General features: G+C 42.5%; 2 protein-coding genes across 2 annotated transcripts; one reads left to right on the top strand and one right to left on the bottom strand.

Moving 5' to 3' along the window:
• The first annotated feature begins 2788 nt into the window (after positions 1-2788).
• Positions 2789-6904, top strand: LOC141468027 (C-type lectin domain family 7 member A-like). Its single transcript, XM_074152904.1, has 5 exons — positions 2789-3047; positions 3376-3525; positions 5162-5313; positions 6347-6465; positions 6742-6904. Exons 1-5 carry the CDS (start codon positions 2789-2791, stop codon positions 6902-6904), a joined length of 843 nt encoding a protein of 280 aa, XP_074009005.1.
• Positions 6905-15265: 8361 nt separating this feature from the next.
• Positions 15266-20352, bottom strand: LOC141469678 (natural killer cells antigen CD94-like). Its single transcript, XM_074155285.1, has 6 exons — positions 20213-20352; positions 19028-19117; positions 17755-17853; positions 17346-17500; positions 16674-16786; positions 15266-15600 (listed from the first exon to the last, which is right to left on the bottom strand). Exons 1-6 carry the CDS (start codon positions 20322-20324, stop codon positions 15477-15479), a joined length of 693 nt encoding a protein of 230 aa, XP_074011386.1. The 5' UTR covers positions 20325-20352; the 3' UTR covers positions 15266-15476.
• Positions 20353-22227: the final 1875 nt, after the last annotated feature.

Genomic DNA, 22227 nt, shown 5'->3' with positions numbered 1-22227 from the left:
AACCACCTCCCTGGGCAGCCTTTTCCAGTGTCTGACCACTCTTTCTGTGAAGAATTTCTTCCTAATGTCCCGTCTAAACCTACCCTGTTGCAGCTTGAATCCATTCCCTCTTGTTCTATCGCTATTTGCTTGTGAGAAGAGCCCAGCACCAACCTCTCTACAATGTCCTTTCAAGTAGTTGTAGAGAGTGACGAGGTCTCCCCTCAGCCTCCTCTTCCTCATACTAAACAGTCCCAGCTCCTTCAACCGCTCTTCATATGATTTGTTTTCCAGGCCCTTCATCAGCTTCGTTGCCCTCCTCTGCACTCGCTCCAGCACCTCGATATCTCTCTTGTATTGAGGTGCCCGAAACTGGACACAATACTCCAGGTGTGGCCTCACCAGTGCTGAGTACAGGGGCACTATCACCTCCCTACTTCTGCTGGTCACGCTATTTCTAATGCAAGCCAGGATGCCGTTGGCTTTCTTGGCCACCTGGGCACACTGCCGGCTCATATTCAGCTGCTTGTCATATTTGGGTACATGAATTTTCTACCCAGACTCCCCACTAGTTCAGCAGATTTCTTCACCTAATTCCCTTTTACAGTGCAAACATACCTGGAATGTCAACGGGGAACTTTGTGTCCTAGGAATGGGCAATGCCTGTGACAAGTCCCTGTGCTACCCTGTCAGAACAAGTGTGATGGGCTTACAAGCAATAAGCAAAGGGGAACAGTATGTTTCTCACTTTATTTTACCTCCAATCCTCCTGTGCTCCTTGAGAGATCAAGGAGCCCTTCTGGCTGAATTTATTGAATGTTAACCACTATATAATAAAGCCAGGAAAAAACCTCCCCTGCTGCTGCAAAACTTCAAGGAATTGTTTAGACTTAATCCAAAAGAAATGTAATTTCCTCTTCGCCTCTCCCCTTCCTTCTTTTTCTTTATACAGAAATGATGTACCACCAGGTTGGGTAACTCTATGCATCTGTTCCAGGAACTGAGAACTGTGAGATATCCATGTCCCATTGCATTTTTGCATACACGGGAGATTTAAATACTGTTCTGGGACTTTGCTGCATGTAAACAAACCCAAGCATCGCTGTGTCATGAAATCCTTTAGTATGAGCCAAAAATCCCTTTTGATTTTCGCATGAATCACTCTGCTAGCTCCCAGTGACACTGACCATCTGATCCCAGCCAGAACCTTATCCCTGTTTCTCCTGTGGGAGCAACCAAATTGTTGAATTCTCCTGTAACCTTGCCAGAAATGACAGGTGAAGAAGTGACATACGCAGACCTGAGGTTCACGACACTGGAAAAATCCCGGGACCAGGAACTCCAAACTGCCAGAGCGAAAGGTAGTGCTGGTGTTGGGGGACAGTTTTCTCCAAGGCAAACTCTCTCCTTGGGGAACATTTTTTATGTCACACTCCGAGGAGGATTTCACCTACCAAGAAGCTTCTTGGCTTCTGGGAGCCCTTTGGACTCAAATCTTTTAAGAAATTGGAGGGAGAAAAGAAAAAAGGCAGGAGATTAAGAAGAATGGAAGGGTAGTGAATGCGGAAAAACTGTTTAGATTTGAGAGGAGAGAGATAATTAAGGTTGTGGGATGCAGCTAAGTAAAAATAAACACATTCCAGTTAGACATTAAGTGTCAGCTCCTGGAAGTTAGTGAAGCAATCTGCCTAAGGGACCTTGCAAAAGTCTTTCAGCTTTACTCATTTAAATCTGACTAACAGAATGAAGTAAAGGGAAGCTAGGGGAAAAGTATGTTTTCTCTTAAGGGAAGGAATAGATGGACAAATACCTTTTTGTACTTAAAATCATAATAATTATGCTACATAGCTTCACAGAGGAAGGGAAGAATGTGGCTGATCCCAAATCTATATTCTTTATGCTATGCATTAGTGCTTTAGAATTGCTCTCTATGAAAGGTTGTAGCAAAGCAAAAAGAGGTTGTTTTTTTTCCAGCCTGACTAAATGCTGGAGGTTAATTTGGTAAATTTGATAATAACCTAATAGATTAAAGAGCTATTTCTGAAGGAATTTTTCCCTTATTGGCTAGCCAGTGATTACCTCATTCTCACTTTTTGAGGGGTCCTTGAGTTTTATACTTGGAGCCTGAAGCTGAACTTACCAGTAATGTCGTAGAGTTCTTCTCAACTGTTTGGTTAGAGTTAGGGACCACAGAGGGTAAAAGGCAGAAATACCACAGGTTGGTTTGCCAGTTACTTCTGTTGGTGACTTCAACTTAAGTATTCCCATGGAAATTTCATACTGGGATCTAATAAAAGAACACAAAAGTCTTAAGTTGAAATCAATCCTTTCCTCTGTGTTTTGGGGCTCTGCGTGAGTTCACGCGGGTCTTTGCGTCTGCCCACATTGCAGGAACGGGTGTGTGCATTTCCAGGTGTGAGACTCTCTTTCTGCCTGCAACTGCAGGTAGGTGGTCTTGCTCACATCTGTATGCCCTAATTTTCAGATTATTTTACAGGGACCTGGCTTTCATTGGTGACTGTTCCTGAGGTTATTTTCTGAAAAGGTGACTTTATTCCCAATTTGGCAGGTTAGGTGCTCAAAAGTAAAAATACCCCAAAGTAAAAATACCTGGCTTCACAGGAAAATTTCAGCAATGTTGTAAGCACAAATACTTCTTTGATATTCTTTCCCCACTTGTGAAATTCTGTGCTGTTTAGCTTTATTTGTCCAATCCGTTTTCTCTTAAAAGCTCCTGCCTAAGCTAGTCTTCACAGCTTGCTCACTTCCCAGCCCCCAACTCCTAAGGACGACTGGCCACAGCCAACTGATGGGACAATTTTCATCATCTAATACCACACACTGGTCTGAAACTCAGCAATTCACTGAGCAGACTATTAGTCGTGTTGTCTTATGCAAGGCAGGAGCTGCAGATACAAAGATGAGAGGTTCCTCTTCTTGCTGCTTTTCCTTCTTTTTGTCTGTCTCAGATTCCCCTAGTCCGTCTTCCTGGTGGCGACTGGCAACGGTGGCACTTGGGGTCTTCTGCCTAAGTTCAGTGGTAGCTGCAGGAGTCTTGGCTGCCAGGTGTAAGTATGGTCACAGAAGGGGTGCTCAGAGTTCAGTATGAACAACTAAAAGTCTAGGAAATTAGTTAAAGGAAAGGATTAGCCTAGGGGATTAATGATGCAAAACAGTGTCCCTTTCTGGAAGAGTTTATCTACTCAAGAGATCTCCAGTCTTTGAAATTGGGATGTATTACATCTTGCTCACAGGTGTGCACAAACTGTATGTGGGTCAAGCACATTCAGTCATGGGGAGGTATGTGTGTCTTTGGCAAGTTTATTCAGGTTGCATCGAGCAGTTTAGCTTTAATATTAATGGAAAAATTTCATTCTTCTTTCCCTGTGATTCAAGTCGTCCTGGTCTGCCATCTTGTGCGTGAAAGGGACGAAAACTTCACCCTGCAAAAGGAAATTATGGAAAGCCTCAACCAGCAGCTGGAACTCCTCCAGGCTCAGAATTTGAACTTGACAGAGACCGTAAAGCAACTTGCCACCTCCAGAGGTACATAGTGGTGGGAAGATGGTGGTTCCATCACGTTATGGTAGATGGATCAATCACAGATTGATTTTTTTTCTGTCAAGAATATTGGAAGGAAAAATCAAAATCTCTAAAATTGCCCTGAATTATTTCATTTAAAAACAAATTTAAACCAAGTCAATCAAAAGGCTGCATTTCCATTTTGATCATTTTTTAAGTAATAGTCTTTCTGAAGTATGTTTATTGGATTTTTGTAATGGAGCTGGTTTGTACCCTAAACTAAACAATTTAATTCAGAAAATACCATGATGATGACACTTTTTTAAAAAAAATATATGTTTCTAATAGGTAAATTCACTGATGCTACCATTCCATCTTTCACAGTCAATTTCAGTGAATTGTAAAAAAATTTTGATGGAAAATTCCTAATGGCTTTAATTGTCTGGAATGCTTTGACTCCTCAATACAGCTTCATTCTGTTATGCAGTAGTGGATGCAGCAGTGTAAATACTGCACTCTACCAAATGGGATTGTAATCACTGGTTTCAACAGTTTATAGACTATATGCTGAGGGTATTTTCTTTTTCTTATGCAAAATTATGTTGTGAAACTTTAATGATGGGTGAGCTGAGTACGTTAGATTATCATATAGCAAAGAGAATTATAATAAATTAACATCTTGTGAGAGAGTGGCAAGGTTATTATCTATGTAAATTTTCTGCATTTGAATTTAGCACAAACCAGAAGCTTCTTGTAAGAGTCAAGTGCACTGTGCTGTGCTATCTATTGCCACCCAGGATCAAGTCCTAGCATTCCCAGCTGGCACTGGTTTGTTTCAGTATATAATGGTCCTGCAAACTGTAGAGCAACAAACATGGTTTACCCTATAGTTGGGACCCGGTTCCCAGAAATTTCAAAATATTTTATCTGCTTGCAATTATTTCCGTTTCCAACTTGAACTTGAGTTCCCCAATAGTGCAAGAGTGAAAGAAAAATCCAACATTTTGAGTTCTTCTTTGATTCAATATTACTCAGGGTCCCAACAGGTAGCTAACAGAATAACGTGGCGGAAAAGAGACAAAGTGCAGCTCTCAGAAAGGTGTTTTTCTTTAACAGCAATGGGCTCATTATTTTTCACTGTGGCTGGCCACCACTGACTGATGTCTGCGCACTGCAAGTATGAAACGCTATCAGAGAAGTATAAATTGTGTCTTAAAGCATATAGCAGGGAAGAGCTGGCCCTAAAGCGAACAAGAAGCGAGAAATAAGTTCACATGAATAGACACGTACCCATATGACTGAAAGTCTAGGCTTCCTTTTACGTCCACCTAGATCTGTGGCTCTCTGAACATAGCTCAACCTTCCAAAATTTTCTCAGTTTGTGTTTTACTAGCACCCTCCAGGTTTGCTGGTCAGATTCAAAAGATCTTTATTATTTGGTTTTCTCATTCTCATTTAGAAGTGTTTTTCTGGTCTTCTGACAACTGGGTTTATTAAGTCTCCAATGAGGACATGAATTCAGGTGCAGAACGAAGGAAGAATTGTTGCTCCTCTGTGATGGAGAGCATGTGCACTGCTCTAGTGATTCTGAAGGGTTTCGATGGACCACTAGAGACTGCCATCACTGACAGACCTGATCAGGTGCTCTTTTGTGTTCTAGGACATAAATGTATTCCTTGTCCTGAGAACTGGCTGCAGTATGGGGAGGACTGCTATTACTTTTCGAAGGAATGGAAAACTTGGAAAGAAAGCAAGGCTCAATGCTCTGCTCTGGAGTCCAGATTTCTCAAGATAGAGAGTAAGGAAGAGCTGGTAAAGATTATTTTTTTTTCTCTCTCTCTCTCTCTGCATTTTGCTGTGGCCTGAGCAGCCACTCTTCCACTGGTGCTGTGGCATGCTATGGCATGCGTGGGCTGGACCAAGTGGCAAAAACTGTCCATGCCCCTTCGGAGCCTCTCTGCTGGTACCTCTCTGCTGCACCTTCCCTGCTGCATTTCTGCTGACTTCAGGGGAGTTATCTGAGACACACCAGCTTGGGTCTACATCTAGACCCTCGTCCCACATCAGGGAAAATGTAACTGTGCTAGTACTAGTTGGCAACTCTTTTGTTGTCTTGCTGGAGCAAACTATTTAGCAATCATCAGAAGCCTGGCGGTCAGCTTCTTGCTGTCCACAACTAGAAAGCTTGCCAGCCTGGCCTGCCCCCGGCCTCTTCTCCCACACGACGAGAAGAAGATCCATATCTTTTTCTGACTCCTATGTTGTAGATGAAGCAGCAGATAAAGCACAGCCACAAGAGCTCTTCACTGTGAAGGTATTTCTACTCAGACCCTTAATGGCAAGGGGATTATGTCTTGCACTCTGTGGGTTTATTGTCTGTGTTTTGAATTTCTTGTGTACAATGATAGCAAATGATGCAAAGGCCTTTTCCTACCTGACCTACGCAACCAGGGTGTTGGAAAGAAGTCATTGTCCTATACCCATTACCTAGATAACTTTGGTTAGATGTGGCACTTCAGGGCATGCTCTAGCACCCGAGATTGTTGGGTTGGGTTTTTGTTGTGATTTTTTGTGTATGGTTGGACTCGATGATCTCAAAGGCCCCTTCCAACCATGAAGATTCTGTGATTCTGTGGTTATCTCAATACTACTGAGAACTACTGAATGCTCTCAGCAGGTTCCTTTTCCATATCTCCAAACGGCACTGACTGCCAGGAGTAGGAGGCACTGCCCAAACTCATTTGTGAAATAAAGTCTCTTATGCACAGACTTCTTTTCTAAATCATAGGCTGTTGTGAGTGAAGCAAGGATGTGATTCACAGGCTGTGCACTTATTTCCGTACAGGACTTCATACTGCGATCAGCACAGTCTTACAGCTCTTACTCTTTCTGGATTGGGCTGTCTCGCAATGGAACTGAGGGGCTCTGGCTGTGGGAGGATGGATCAGCTTTCTCCCCTGATCTGTAAGTCGCTGCACAGGTAGGAGCCGACCATGTCCACGTGTATTTGTTATGAGCCAGAAGCCGCAACCTTTAACCACCACTCAGTAATCTTCCTGTCCCCCTGCCTGTTTGTCAGCAGATGGGTTACCCATCACTCACTTGCTTATCAGCCTAGGCAAGCCCCCATCAGAGAGCTTGAATGCTGTGGGGGTCAAATGGGCAGCAGCGGTTGGGAGTTATTCTGTCAGCCTGTGACTTTTCCGTGGGATGATGAACATCTCTGCTATTTTTTCACAGGTTTCAGCTCCAACGAGCCAGCTCAAGTCCCTTCCTAGACTGTGTGTGGCTTCAAGGTGCAAACATAGACGCTGCACGCTGTGGCGAGTACAAATTTTGCATTTGTGAGAAAGTGGTGGATCCTGCGGTGGTGGAGCAAGTGAGCTACTTGGACAGGCACTAGTGTGCAGGGCCCTATCCTGGGATGCGCAGTTGTCAGGGCAAGTTCTGCCCCAGGGAGATTTGTGATAGGGGTTTGTGATAGGGAAAACGTGTCTGAGCTCAGGGTAATGTAACATCTAAGCTTAACTGGCCCTCTGGTGATGCACATCAGCAAGATTCCTTCTTTAGCTTTTTCTTCAACAAGTACATTCCCTCTTCGTTCTTTCAGCCCTTGCATTCTTGTGTGATCGTTTCTATCCATTTCTCATCAATTCCTGTCTAAATGAAAAAAAATTAGGTTTATGATTCCAGAACTCTGTTTTAAAACTTCATGCCTATCTCCCAGAAACAGAAATCAATGACAGTTTGTAAGAGCAACACATCATGTTTTCAAAATTGGGTACTCAGAGGATGAGAGCTGCCAATTTACAATAAATTTCTAGGTATTTGGTTTAATTTCACTCCCCATCTGCCAATAACTAGACAATGCAACAGAATCAGAGTCTGAACTAAAAGAAAAATAAAAATATGTCTAGTTCTCCTGGTTAGAGAGAAAAGCTTTCAAATGGGATTGGATGCCTATGGGCTCAAAAAACAGCAGGTAAATACACAACACATCTTTATTGAGGAAAGTCAGCAATATTTAAAGCCCAGGAGTGCCAGTATAGCTGCTAGTGGATTGTTCTGCTGCAATGGGCATTAGTGGGGAAGGCATTCCTCCAAGACATCTGTCTTGATAATTATCCATGACACACTGGATCCAGTTCTTTGATTTCTCAAATCCATTTTCCCTTCTGTTGCACAATTTCACAAGTGGAATAAATATTGTGGCTACTGACCTTTTCTGTAGTGTGTCTTTTTAGTAAGTCACTGTGCACAATAGCCTCAACAACCATCAAATAGAGGGCCCTTGACAACGCCAAGCCTCTTGCTGCTTCGCTGCTGTTTAGGAGGCTGTTCAAAAAGAAGACTGCGTCAGAGAGAGCATCTCTCTCCTATGGCACTAGCAAACAATAGAGATCCTTGAAATCTCTTCAAAACCAGTCAAGTTTGTGGTTGGGACTTCTGTTCCTGTGTGTATTTTGTACTGATTTGAGGCATTCAATGAAAATTGAACCATAAGTCGGGGAAGGTGTGGAGGCATTTAGCCAAACTTCAAATGATGTTTATTCCAGACATAAAGCTGTGCATAGGAACTCTGCAGTAGCAACAGCCAAGTGTGCTGCATCCATCACTAAATGAGTGTTTAGCAATATGGCAATTATCTTAATTATGGATATGAAGAAGTAATTTAGAGGAGCAGGGACAACAGAGTGTCTTACCACACAGCTATCTTATAGTCTGGAAATGCTGCCTATTCTAAGTGTAAGCCCAGGGTCTTAGCAGCTGTGGAGATACTACCTGGGATCCCAGCACTGACTGTTCTGCAGGAGATATAGGTACAATATGAATGGTGGGAGGGGTAACCCACACACGGCTGTTGTTCTAACACATGCAGCCCCACATGGTGGGAGGCCCCATCTTACAACCCTTAATAATGCAAGAGGGTCTTAAAGATCACACCACGAGGAAGCAGGAGAGCCCTTGCTGAGGGGCATGGCATGAGGAGGAGCTAGTGAAGAGCTGAAGCTGTGGGTGAAGTTGATGTGAAGGGAACTGGTGGGATGGGCATGGGCTCAGCGGACCAGTGAGGGGAGCATTGCTTGATTGTAGGGGCCTGGCTGAGGGAAAAGTGTTACATGGGGAAAGCACCGGTATTATGGACTATTGCTGGGAGTGAAATGCTGCAGAAAGTGAAGGAAGGAAACGATGAATGAAACTCTGCTCTTCTGTATTGTGTTTGGGAGGAAAATCCATTAACCTGTCTTGTCCCCATCTGGGGCATGAAGCATTGCGCCTGGCTGCTGAACATTCACGAGCTCAGGAACATACAAAACAAGGGGTAAGTTCCTGGTCCTTATTGCTGTCTGGATTTTTTAATTTTATACCACATCTTCGTGCCTTAGAGACTCATAAATTGAACCGCTACATGATGAGCCAAGTTGCACAGAATAGAAGAGGACGGCATCCAGTAATTGCCCTGAGGTGTGCAGTGTTCAACCTGTTGCTCTGTTTGTTTAATACCAAACCCTGAATTCCTTTGGTGTGTAGCATAAGTCAGTTCTTGAATTTTGGCTTAAACCAGGGGAGAAACATTTACCCTTATGCATAAGATGATCACTAAGTCACAGTACAATGATGATTTTAACAGATGTCATTTTTTGTTATATGAGTTTAAAATGTTCAGAACTTTAAAGCAATTCAGAACTTTAAAAACAACTTCATGCACATATCTTCTGCACTTTCCCCCTTCCCATCGCTGCCTACACACATTGGACCATGTGTGTCCATGTGTGGGCCTCTGTGCATTCTTCCTGCAATTCTTCTTAACTCCCTTTGAAATGTCCTCTTCAGAAACTTTTCTCAGATTGCCAAGGGTCCATTAAACTAGTTGGTTCACTTGAATCTGCTCTGTGTGCTGAATAAAGGGAGTGTTCTCAGTAAGCCACGAGTTAGAGAAACAGTTTTACCACTTAGCTTTGCAAGTCGTGCTAACCATTACATTTTTGCACAGCTACCTGTGAAGCCTGGTCCTTCGAAATTACTGCAACTTCAATGTTAATTTGTCTTAAGAGTGATGTGATCTCTGCTGTAATTTGGCTGCAGAAAGCCTGTAAAACTGACAAAGTTCAAAAGGCAGCATGGAGTCACATTTTAATTGAATGAACTGAGTCATTTCACAGAATCACAGAATCACATGGGGTTGGAAGGGACCTTCAGAGATCATCTAGTCCAACCCCCTGCCAGAGCAGGTCCACCCAGAGCAGGTCCCACAAGAACGTGTCCAGGGGGGTTTGAATGTCTACAGAGAAGGAGACTCCACCACCTCCCTGGGCAGCCTCTTCCAGGGCTCTGCCACCCTCAAAGTGAAGAAGTTCCTCCTCATGGTTAGGTGAAACTTCTTATGTTCAAGTTTGTGCCCATTTCCTCTTGTCCTGTCCCTGGGCACCACTGAAAAAAGACCGGCCCCGTCCTCTTGACACCCTCCCTTTAAGTATTTATAGGCGTTGATCAGATCCCCCCTCAGCCTTCTCTTCTCCAGACTAAAAAGACCCAAGTCCCTCAGCCTCTCCTCATCAGAGAGATGCTCCAGGCCCCTCATCATCTTTGTAGCCCTCTGCTGTCCCCTCCCCAGCAGTTGCCTGTCCTTCCTGAAGTCATACAACGCTCATAGGCAAACCTTTAGGGTTTGTATCACACTGAAAAAGACAAAAGGGGAATTTTTTTTTGATAGCCACCACTAGATCAGTAATTATTTGCTGTCTGTTGTTGCCATAAGGTTTTATTAGCACAGCCAGTTCTGTATTCTTGATGTTATACTGTTCACAATGATAAAAAGTCTTGAGTCTATAATTAGCCTTTTCAGTTCGATATGATGACCATTAAAAGCAGTGTATAAGCATTGTACCCATGCCACGTTGTTACAAAACAAGTCTTCAGCTCCCAAGCCACTCTCAGTGCTTCCTGGCAAATAATTTCCCTACTGTTCCCAATATGAGTATTTGTCTCAATAGATCTACCAAACTCATGAACATTTTTCTTCAGAATGCCTATGTGTTTTGAAGGAAAAATGCTCTGCTCACTTAGTTTTCTTACATTGCTTTCAGGTGCTTCATATTAGCATACAGCTGCACAAGCAGCTCATTTCTCAGCAAAGCTCAGAGATGCGACCTCGAATGGGGTATCACAGCTTTACTTTTTAATGAGTTTTCTTCTCTGCATTGTCATGCTCTTTATCTTTGGTGTCACACAGTCAGTAAACCACCTGCGTCGTAAAAACTTTGTAAAAACAAATCCAAGTGGAGAAAAATGTTCTTACAGCACGATCCCAATACTCATAATTAGGAGAGAAAATAGACGTGACTCTGATTTGATGTGGAGACAGAAGCTGCTGTCTTTAAACAGCAGGCCTTGCAAAGTATACTGTAATTTTTCAAGTTGCACAGCCACATGATATATGGAAAATGCTGCTAAATCGACTCTGCTAAGGACTGCCGAGAGAACAAGGAAGCAAGGAAAGAAGCACAATGATTTATTGAATACATCACAGTATATGGAACTGCATATTGGGTGCTTTGAGTGAAATATTAAATTTTCTGAGGTTTTCAATTTTGTTTAACATGAGTGTTCGTGTCTTAGACCTAAAATCAAAGTCAAAGCCATTTGAAAGTGTGAAGAGAGGGCTTTTTTGTGCACTTGGAATTGTGCAGACAGAGTCAGGATTTTTGGGAACCTGCATTTAAACCTATGCATTCAAGCTTGTTTAGTCTAATCTTTTGCCTTCTCTCTAATCTTTGATTCTCTTTCTGTCACCATCTGAACCCTAACCTTTACCTCTCGGATAAAAGAACTAGTTTTAATGCTAAAAAAAAAAGAAGTAAAAAAGGAAGCATTACACATCTTCCAGTGCTCTGGCTAGTCATGTGGGGATTTCTCCTTTTGCTAAATTAAGATTTCCGTCCTGTAAATTTAGTAAAAAGAAACTTGTGATTTTACATTTGAAAACTAAAATGCAGAGCTTTGTCTAAATGCTTGCAGAGAAGCCTATTTCTGTTTCAGAAGTTCAGTCAGTGTTTTGCAATCACACATATGCCTGTTATCCTGAAAACCCACATTCCCTCCCTGCTCCTCACCGTTCTGGAGGCCCACCAGGAAACTGAGCAGGAGGAAATGCTCACTCCTTCTGTAGAAGGGTTGCCCTTTTGCTCCTATTTGAAACAAAAATATTCAGAGTTGTGAAATACTCTCTGGCAGAGAAAGACCACTTCAGTCTGATTAAGCCATCAGCAGCAAAGCCAGTATTTCCTTCCTATTGAGCGTTTCCTGTATTTTATTCCTCTCTTGCTCTTTAGATTTACAGGGCTTTTTTTTCAGAAGAACATAGCTAGTAACAGTGGGCATCTGAAACAAGCAGACTCAAGTGACATATGGAATTGCAGCACTCAGTTGGAATGCGCTTAAATGGGAAAGATGCACAGGTGGCCTTTGTGGGTAAAACATTTCTTGGAGATGGACAGTCAAACGACCATGCTGAAGTCATGCTTGCTGTTATTTGTAATGCCAAATTACGTTGAAGGCTTGTCATAGCACAAATTGTGGTGCAGGTATTGAATAAGAATTGTGTAGCTAGAAAGCAGTATTTTGTAGGGGAAAGTAAATAAATAATTAACATCAACTCGCCCATGGCAAAAGTCTCACACACTTAAAAAAAATCTGCATTTTGAAGCATAATATTACAACCCAAGGAAAGGCAGCAGTTTCTTCTGCTGTATAAATAAGACTGTGCCACAAATCCCACATGTTCATAGACCAAGATGTGTCATTGTTGAATGTGGTGGTTCCAGTTGCATTCCTATGAAAAATGCATATAGAAATACGAGTCAAATTTCTAGTGTCACAAGAATATATCAAAATACCTTTTCCAATTTCAATCAAGATTTTCCAACATGAAGTAAAGATCTCAGAGTCACTTTCAAACTTGGAACAATAACAAGGGGATTTTTGTAATCAGTGTCCCCACTAAAAAATGGCAAGGACTATTAAATTGAGCACCCTGTGTGAGCATGGCCACATCGGTATCTCACAGAGATTATATTCACTAGTGTCTAAAATTTGAGCTCTTGAGGAAACACAGAATCACCAAATGGTTGAGGTTGGAAGAGACCTCAGATGAGAGGGCTAGAAGAGCTCTCCCATGAGGAAAGTCTGAGAGAGTTGGGATTGTTCAGCCTCAAGAAGAGAAGGCTCCAGGCAGACCTTACTGCAGCCTTTCAATATATACAGGGAGCCTATAAGAAAGACGGAGACCCATTGGGTGCACCACTAGTGACTGGCCTCCAGCTGTAGACTTCATGCTACTGATCACCACCCTCTGAGTCCATCTATTTAGCTAGTTTTTAATCCATCTCACTGTCTGCTCATCCAGCCTGTACATCAACAGCTTCTCTATGAGGATCTTATGGGAGAGAGTGTTGAAAGCCTTACTGAAGTCTAGGTAGACAATATTCACTGTTCTCTCCAAGCCAATCTTCTCATTATAAAAGATTATCAGGTTGGTCAAGTACCACTTCCCCTTGGTGAATCCATGCTGGCTACTCCAACTCGCCTTCTTGTCCTTCATGTACCTAGAAATGGTTTCCAGAATTAGTTGCTCCATCAGCTTCTTAGGGATCAAAGTGAGGCAAAACAGTGTGGAGCTCCCTGGGTCCTCCTTCCTGCCCTTATTGAAGATAGGAGTGACATTTGCTTTCTTCCAGTCCTTGGGCACTTCTCCTAGTTGCCATGATCAGTCAAAGAATATCGAGAGTTGCCTCGCAATGACATCTGGCAACTCCCTCAGCACTCATGGGTGCAACCTATCAGGGCCCATGGTCTTATGCATGTCCAGCTTGTTTAAGTATTCCTAGACCTGACCTTCTTCCACCATGGATACATCTTCCTCACTCCAGACTTTTCCCTAGCCTCCGGGGCCTGGGATTCCTGAAGGCTGGTCTTGCTAGTAAAGACTGAGGGAAAGGTGACACTCAGCCTTTTCCATGTCCTCTGTCACCAGGTCCCTGGTCTCATTCAGCAGTGGGCCCACATTTTCCTTAGTCTTCCTTTTGTCACCTATGTACTTATAGAACCCCTCCTTGTTGCCTTTGACACCTCTCACCACATTAATTTCCTTTTGGGCTTTGGCTTTCCTAACCTCAACCCTGCATGCTCGAACAGTGTCTCTTTGTTCCTTCCAGGTTACCTGTCCCTGCTTCCACCCTCTGTATGCTTTCTATGTGTGTTTGAGTTTTGCTTGTTCATCCACGTAGGCCTCCTGGCATTCCTGTCTGACTTCCTACTCATTGGGATGGACCAGCTTGCAGGACTTAGTCCTTGAATATTAACCAACTTTCTTGGGCCCCTCTTCCCTCCAGGGCCTTATCCCATGGGACTCTTCTAAGCAGATCTTTGAAGAGGCCAAAGTCTGCTCTCCTGGAGTTCAGGGCTTTGAGCTTGCTGTTTACCTGCCTTCCTCCCTTCAGGGTCCTGAACAGGATACACCAGATACAGTTACATAGATTTAGAACAGAATCCATTTAAAAATAATTTAATATATAATAACAAAAATACATGTTTTCTGATACATCGGAAAATCCAGTTCCTCATTCAGTAATTACTATTTTTCTGAATACTGTCACAGCATTCCAGCTATCAGTGCAGCCATTCATGCCACATACCCATCCTTCTGCATTATCTAAAGGGATAGACATATTCTATGTCAGCTGAAGACTAATGGCCCTCAGATGGCGTTCTTAAAAAAATCCAATCATTATTTCCATTGTCTTTGCATAACTGCAACGGTGATTATGATAACGGCGTATTGTTTATTAAGACTCATTTAACACTGACTTCTGGGTATTCCTGGAGGATCCTATTACTGCATGTAAAGGAAAAGCATCATTATCTGGAAGTAAAATTTGAACATATCTAAAAATTCATATACTATACCCAGTCAAAAAGAGGATGAGGATGCCGAGTGATGCTTCACTGCCAAGCAGTGAACAAGGAAGTCACGTGTCTTTGAGTAGTAAATGAGAGGGAAGCTTGCCTTGGAGTAATATAGAATAATTGAAAGGGAGTGTGCTGAAGAGAGGGCTGGAAATAGTTAAGGGTGTCAGAGATTAACATAGCTCATAGAATTGAGAGGAGAGTCATCACCTGAGTAAGGTCAAATGAGCTAAAGAGAGAGCCTTGGGGTTGTTGTGAGATAGTTGGGGTTGTTCAGCCTGGAGAAGAGAAGGCTCCGGGGAAACCTTATAGCAGCCTTCCAATATCTGAAGGGGACCTACAGGAGAGATGGGGAGGGACTCTATCAGGGAGTGGAACGACAGGACAAGGGGTAATGGTTTTAAACTGAAAGAGGGGAGATTTAGGCTAGATATTAGGAAGAAATTCTTTACTGTGAGCGTGGTGAGGCACTGGAACAGGTTGTCCAGGGAAATTGTGGCTGCCCCATCCCTGGAAGTGTTCAAGACCAGGCTGGATGGGGCTTTGAGCAACCTGCTCTAGTGGAGGTGCCCCTGCCCATGGCAGGGGGGTTGGAACTCGATGATCTTTAAGGTCCCTTCCAACTCTGACCATTCTGTGATTCTAGAAAGGGATACACATGAAATTCCAATCAGAGTGACACAAAGTGGCCCCATGGGCCTTTACATTTCTGATTTCTTTGGCTGTAAGTAATGCTTAAGGTTGTCAGCATCGTTGAAGTAGAGGTTTCTGAACTAGAACAATGAGACTAATAACATCTCTGGTTTGTGATGTTTATTACAGCTGGTTCTCATTACCTGTAAAGGCTTTCCGTCTCTTTGCCATTTTTGTGTTTGTGTGAATACAATAGGAAGAAAGGATGGACTCTGCTCTGAATTTGTATTTAACATTATTTTACACCCCTTCTTTGAAAAATTTGAACATTAAAATCTTTTCATACTCTTCCAGTTCTTTTTCTGCAGATAATCCTTTTAGATCAGCTGGAATGCTGCCTTCTCACAGATCCAGGGATATTTCTTATTACAATTCTCACTGTAAACTCTTGACTTACGGTAAAACAGGTATGCACAGTCTTGCTCAGAGGACAAATCAATCCTGGAAAGAAAACCACACCATCTTGTTAAAAACTCTCATGTACAAATTTAAAAAAACCCAGCCGTAAAGCCATTTTGAACAATCATACATTATTACAAAAATTGCTTAGTCATTTTAAGGTTTATAAAGGATTATACAAAATGCTGAAGGACATAACAGCTCGTATAATTCAAGTCTGAAGGATCATTCTCCCGCCTGCCTTCAGCTCAAAGATGCAAAATTGAAAGCCTACATATGCCACATCATCAAAACAGAAAATATCACTAGCTCCTTACCAGTGATTATGTCACTCCAACCATTGTTTTATGCAGTGGTAATTTAGGTCTGGAAACTGCAAGGCAGTGGTCTGCCTGAGCAGAAGCCAGATCTCTGCCCGATGTCTACTAGCTGCAGTAAGTGTAACAGTTCACAAGACAAAATGAGCACATTTCCAAGGAGGTGCTGGAGAATCTTCACTCAAAGAAGGTTCTCCAGACCCTGAAGAGGACTCTTGTATTACCGCATGCAGTGACAACTTCACACAGAACAGAATGGGAATTCAATTCTTTTCCCCATGGTTAGAAATACACCAAGAAAGTTGATGAGATTTTACAGGAAAAGTAAACAGGTTCTCTCCACCTAATGTTGACCATTTTTGTGTAATAAGGCTTTCAAAATGTTGATGGAAGAGAGAAATTAATTTGGGATAATTGTCGCTGAATAGAAGAAGAGGCAGGTGCAGGCAGGCTTTTCAGGAGGTCGGCTGTCTCGAAGGAAGTGTGAGTTGCTTCCTATAGAGTTGTGGGATGTTTCTTAAAGTGAATGGGTTTGAATAGTGAGAGCAGTCACTGCTTGCACTGGTTTGTTGAGTCCTTCTCCTACTCACACTTCCAGTATTCTGAGACTCTTTCTCTATTTCAGGGACTCCACACCTAAAAGAGTATTTTAACTCCAGATATGGAGTATGTGGCTGTATTCTGTCTTGAAGCTTTGCCATTAATGGGATTTTGGTTTCTTCCTCCTCCAGTGCACAGGGAGGATATTGTGCAAGAACAGATTAAAAACCACCAACTATTTAAGTTCAGAAAACTTACCAGTCCATTCTTTTTGTAGAAAGTTTTGTACCATCTGTCCACGACCAGCCATCAACTCCATATAATAATCCAATCCAGTAAGACTGTTTTTGTGACATTTGAGATACAGTAATCTATAAAAAATGCAAAACCTTTATCAGCAAGAATCTTGTGGATATTTTTCTTTTTTTTTTTTTTTTCTGTACCTAAACAACAACAGTTAAGAGAGGAGGTGATCAAGTAAGAACCAAAGGAGGTAATTTGACAGTGATTTGCTGAACTCCTCATCAGGGCCTCATAACAATTTTCAGGAGACAGCATCTCCATTTGGCATACAAACAGGAATATTTTGTGTTTGGAATCTCTACTAAGTGTAAGACCAGGGCAACAATTCTTTTTAGAGCTCTGTCTCTCAGAGTATTACAAGAGATTTCCTGATTGAAAGACTCACTGCTTATAAATTTCACAGGATCCGTGACACTCGTGTCCACTGTTTGGCTGAATCATACCCTGTGTTGCTAGCTACCTCAACATTACACGCTTGTGGTTAAATGTTCTGCAGTCTGCGTTGCCTCTGACGGTGGGGACAGTACCTCTATTACTATGAAACATCAAGAAGTACTTGAGGACTGGTGAGGAATTTTGACTAGTCGATACCCGTGCAATGAAATGCCATTATGATTGGAACCATACCAGCTTGCTTTTCCTTTTCAGCATAAGAAGGGTGGCGTTATGGGAGAAGCAGAACTCTTCACTTTCCTGCCACGTGGCCTCCTCTTCTGACAAGTAGAAACAAGTGTCACCTCCAAGCCATTTCCAATTTACAGGGCAGAGTGCACATGCGGGTCCTAGGACAGAAAGAAACCATCAGTCCCTTAAAAACAGCCAAAGGAAGAGTAGAGGAGTCTACATGCACAGGCCTGGGAAGTCAAAGTTGTGCAGAGCTGAAACAAATAAGGCACTTTATGGGTCACACTCATTCTTTTTTTTTTTTTTAAAAAAACTCATTATTTAATCTGATATAGCATATAATGCCCTTTTTTAATCTGATATAAGGTCTAACACATAGATTTAAGGCTGTGTGAGCAGTAGTTCTACTTACTATCGTTCTCACTAGTTGCGTCATCCATCAAGCACAACCTCTCCTTTAGTCCTTGCAAGTTTTCATCAAGTCCCGCAGGTGCCTTAGAACCTCTGAGACCTGGAGTTTATAAAGATATTCTTCATGAGACAAAAAAGCTGGGACTGGTACTGCATGATACATACTTCATCATATATTGAAAATTAACTTTTTGCGACTGTGTGCTCACATGCAACTCTGGTGCTACAGTGTCACATGTTGTGAGCAGATGGGAAAATGACGGATAAAGAGATTTCTAGATTTTAAATGCAGTTTCATCATAGTGCCATTGCAGGCCACTTGATAACCTAAGAAAAGACTAAAATAAAGCAAAAAAATGTGCTTAGGAAGCATCTTGAACTAATCATATTGATCTTGAAGGAAGTTTAGAAAAAAAAGGAAGTTTGAAAAAACCTAAAATTCTAAACATGCTTCAGGTTGAAAAACCCTTTTATTCATAAAGGCTGGTAGAACTTCTCTGAAGAAAGTGGGGAGGGGTTTTTTTTATGTTTCTTCCTCAACAGAATTTAGATACTGGCTTTTGGTAGCAACAGCTCAGAATGACTATGTCCAGGCTCTGTGACAGAAGGTATAGACAGTCATGTCACATGTGATAGAAAACAATATAAATATGAGAGTCTTCAGTTCTCTTGCATATTTCAGGTAAACTGGGATGAGTAAAACAGAAAAAGTGAGATTTCCTCATGAATCTGAATGCTAGGTGTACGTCTATTTTTAACATACTAGTATGAACCAATTTAAGACAGTAGTCTACAACCATGAAACATTATTCTACAAACTTGAAAGGTTTATCAAAGGAATGAGACAAGAACTGCCAGTCCAGCAGAATGGAGAAACTTGAACAACTGCAGAAGAGGAGAAGGGAAACAACAAACTGATTTATGAAAGTCAACCTTAGAATTTTATAATTGAATTCAAATTAGCAAATAAATGAGCAATAGGTGGATGAGGACAGAATCCATTCCTCCCACTCTGCCCAAAATATATCCTCTTGGTTTCTATATCCTGACTCTGGGCACAGGTCCAGACCTAAAAAAATTGTTTCCCTCAAAGCCTTATGTGCACCAAACTGCAGTGTCCATCGCGGGCAATTAGGAGGAGAGGAAAGGACAGTATATGTGGGGAGGATGAGCTACAACTGTTCTTGTTGCAGTCAGTCTGCCACCTTCCTTCAGTGCAGTTATTTCCAAGGTGTCAACATGAATAAAGGAACACAGAATATTTCAGCACTTACCGAGGACTATCATTCCTATGGTGAGGGCCAGGCACAGTGCAAACAAAGTGAAGATCGCTGGCCACCATACAGCAAAGGGAAGAGAGCGCCCTGGGAGAAACCAACAATTTATCTGAGGGCAGGCACCCTGTTCTGCAGCACTCCCAACCCTCTGCCCCACCACCAGATGACTCCCTAAAGATTTCCCCTTCCAAGCTATATTATATTTTAAGGATCAACCCAAATGCAAGCTGAGAAGAAGATGTGGTGCCTCTGTTAAAGAGGTCTGTTTGAGATGAGTCACTGGGCATGGTTTACACGGAACAGGTTGGGCGTTCCTTGTCTTCGACAAATGATGAAACTGTGAAATTATAATAGTGATCTTTTGACTTAGAAGTAGATGATGCTCCTGCTCTCCTTTGGCAGTACCGTATTACTGCTTTTGTGTTTGCATACCGTCCTTACCCTTGGCAGAAATCCTTCCTGCTCTCAGGGCACACAGTGCTCAGGCTGCGGGCCAGCTTCAGGCTGAAGCCTGGTTCAGGAAAACTCTGGAGTCCAAAATACCTGCTGAGGTTTCCCTGGATTCAGAAGTTCCCGAGAGTTATCATCACCAGACAGTCCTGGCATTGCAGTATGATGGACCTTTCATATGAAGAATATTTAACTCAAGACTGGATGCCCTCTTGAAGTACATGATTTAGCCCAACCAGAGCTATGGGACTTGAAGAAGGGACATTACATGACCTATACATTCAGGCCCGGTGCTGCCTCATCCCTTCTGGCCTTAAAGGCTGCATTGTAAGCATTTTCTGAAAAACTGAGGTCTAGAGGGCAAAACAGGAAAGTTTTTTCCTATTAAAGTCAGACTGTCCTGTCTCCATAGCCATTTCCTGTAATAATAAATAAACAATAAACAAAACTAACTGCATTAAAGCTGATTCCTACATTACAGAGTTTGATCCTGAAGTCTTTTCCTATAGAAATTTAGGGCAAGTAATGGCAATATTTCCACTCCATGCATTTTCACATTTATCCACACTGGATTTTGTCAGACAAAATACTATTTCTATTTGGTACATAGAAATAAAAATTAAACCTATAAATACATATTTTTCTAATTTACTGAGCTGGACAAGAGACACTGTTCCTATTGTCATTGTCTACCATAGGGCAGAAAGTTCAAAGAGCAAGTGTCAGTCATACCTTTGTTGATGTTCAAGGACATGTAGTGTCTGACTGGATGCTGTGGCGGGGGATTTAATTGAGAGTATCCATCCTCTTCCTCTATATTCGTATGCATTATCTGAGAACTCATTCGTGGTTCAGTAATGATCCTCCTAAGAGATGGACTGAACGATTTGTGAAGGAGAAGCAAAAAGAAAAGCAGAAAGAGGGAGGGCATAGGAGAATGAGTCACACTTCAAATGCCCTAAGGCAAGACATTCTTATTCAAGTATTATGTGTGACTCCTCCCTTTCCTCCCTCAGGGAGGGATAGAACTCCTCTCTTCCCACCCCTCACATCTCACCCTGGGTCTGAGACATGTAGGGATGACACGAGTCCCAGTAAATGTACGGCCTGGTAGCTCCCCTCTTTTCAATTTAACCTTCCCACGACTTTCATCCCCGTTGAACCTTCCACATTTTAAAACAGGACAAACACCTTTGATTCATCTCAGAGGCAGACTAACTTCAGCTGCAAATGGCTGCTGAAGCTATTTAAACACACAGAGGAGGCAGAAGTGCTGTCCACAGTCTAATGTCATCTTCTCAGTGGGAGAAGTGGGAAATCAGGGTGTGGGTAAAAAGGGACAGACAGGATTTAAGAAATAAGAGAAGTGAGCCCTTGTGGCAAGGGCTAACCATATACTGGACTGACCTAGCAAGAGTGCAGCCAGCAGAGCAAAGGAGGTGATGATTCTCTTTTCTCCATCACTTCTGAATATGTAGCTAGAGTACTATGTCCAGCTTTGGGCTCCCCAGCAAAAAAAAATATAATAAAAATCCCGTAAAATACATAAATGCTAAAATCAGTCAAGAAAGGAGCCAGAAAGATGCTTAGGAGTTGGAGCACTTGATTTACAGGGGCAGACTCTGACAACTGGATTTGTTCAGCCTGGAGAAGAGAAAGCTAAGGAGAATCCAACTGCAATCTCTCACTGCATAAAGGGGCTATGGAGAAGATGGAGCCAGACTCTTAGAGGTATACAGTAAAAGGACAAGAAGTAGGGTGGTCAGATATTGGCAGAGGTGCCCAGAGAGGGTGTGCCATCTCTGTCTTTGGAGATTTTCTGAACTTGCCTAGACAGGCACTGGACTAATCTGATCTAGCTTTGAAATTAGACCTGCTGAGCAGGAGTTTGGACCAGATGGACTTCAGAGGTCCCTCTCAAATGGAATTTTTCCATGACTTTGTAATCTATGAGCATGAAGGGAAAACTCACTAATGATTTTTAGGGGGGAATGCCCAAGGGAACCTGAAATAGCATCATCCGTTCCCCTTTCTTGTAACTTGGAGAGAAAAATTTAGAAAGTGAGAAACAGACTGGACAGTACTTTTTTTAGTAACTCAAATTCTCTGCACCACCCAGCTTCAGTAGGAGCCCGTTTTTCTTTTTGCAAAGCCCTGCTCACACCTTGCTGGCCCTTCTGCACAATGCTGTGCACTCTTCCCTTTTTCCTCTGGAAGCCTACCAGGGGAACATAGGATGTATCAAAGTCACCACGTAAAGAGAGAAGTTTCAGAAAGGTTGGCACCTTACCTGCTGCCTCAGATGTTTCAGATGAGTAGATGTTTATTTAACAACACAAAACAAACACAAAAACTGATGGAGAAAAGGCAAGGACAGAGTGAAGGACCACGCTCCATAGACAAAATTATACCAGTTAAGAGATCATGTTAAGGACAGAAGATACTGTGGGGAAGACCAGGGCAGGCTTAGACTGATGTGATAGTGAGATTTTGTGACTGGGAACCTGTCATTAGAGATGCATGAGCCAGATTGAGACCTGTGTCAAGGAGTCTGGGCATCCCCAGGAAAAGATGCATGGCAGAACCATGCTGTCTTAAGTGCCATTGTTTGAAAGGAACCTCTGGAAGTCATGCGGTTCAACCTCCTGTTCACAGCTGGGGTAGCTTTGAACTGATGAAGTTGCCCAAGGGCTTGTCCAGTCAAGTTCACACAGTCTCCAAGGTCGGAGATCTTCCAGCCTCTCTGG

The sequence above is a fragment of the Numenius arquata genome, chromosome 1, assembly GCF_964106895.1.
Source record: "Numenius arquata chromosome 1, bNumArq3.hap1.1, whole genome shotgun sequence".
NCBI lineage: Eukaryota > Metazoa > Chordata > Aves > Charadriiformes > Scolopacidae > Numenius > Numenius arquata.
The sequence above is the reverse complement of the archived record's forward strand: the minus strand, read 5'-3'. Positions and strand labels throughout refer to the sequence as shown.

Coding starts and splice junctions, on each gene's coding strand:
- LOC141468027 (XM_074152904.1), top strand. CDS start 2,789: ATGGGACAATTTTCATCATCTAATACCACACACTGGTCTGAAACTCAG. Junction 3,526..5,161: donor GCAACTTGCCACCTCCAGAG/GTACATAGTGGT, acceptor TTTGTGTTCTAG/GACATAAATGTATTCCTTGT. Junction 6,466..6,741: donor TCAGCTTTCTCCCCTGATCT/GTAAGTCGCTGC, acceptor ATTTTTTCACAG/GTTTCAGCTCCAACGAGCCA.
- LOC141469678 (XM_074155285.1), bottom strand. CDS start 20,324: ATGAGTTCTCAGATAATGCATACGAATATAGAGGAAGAGGATGGATAC. Junction 19,118..20,212: donor GTCCTTGAACATCAACAAAG/GTATGACTGACA, acceptor GGTTTCTCCCAG/GGCGCTCTCTTCCCTTTGCT. Junction 17,501..17,754: donor CGCAACTAGTGAGAACGATA/GTAAGTAGAACT, acceptor TTTCTGTCCTAG/GACCCGCATGTGCACTCTGC.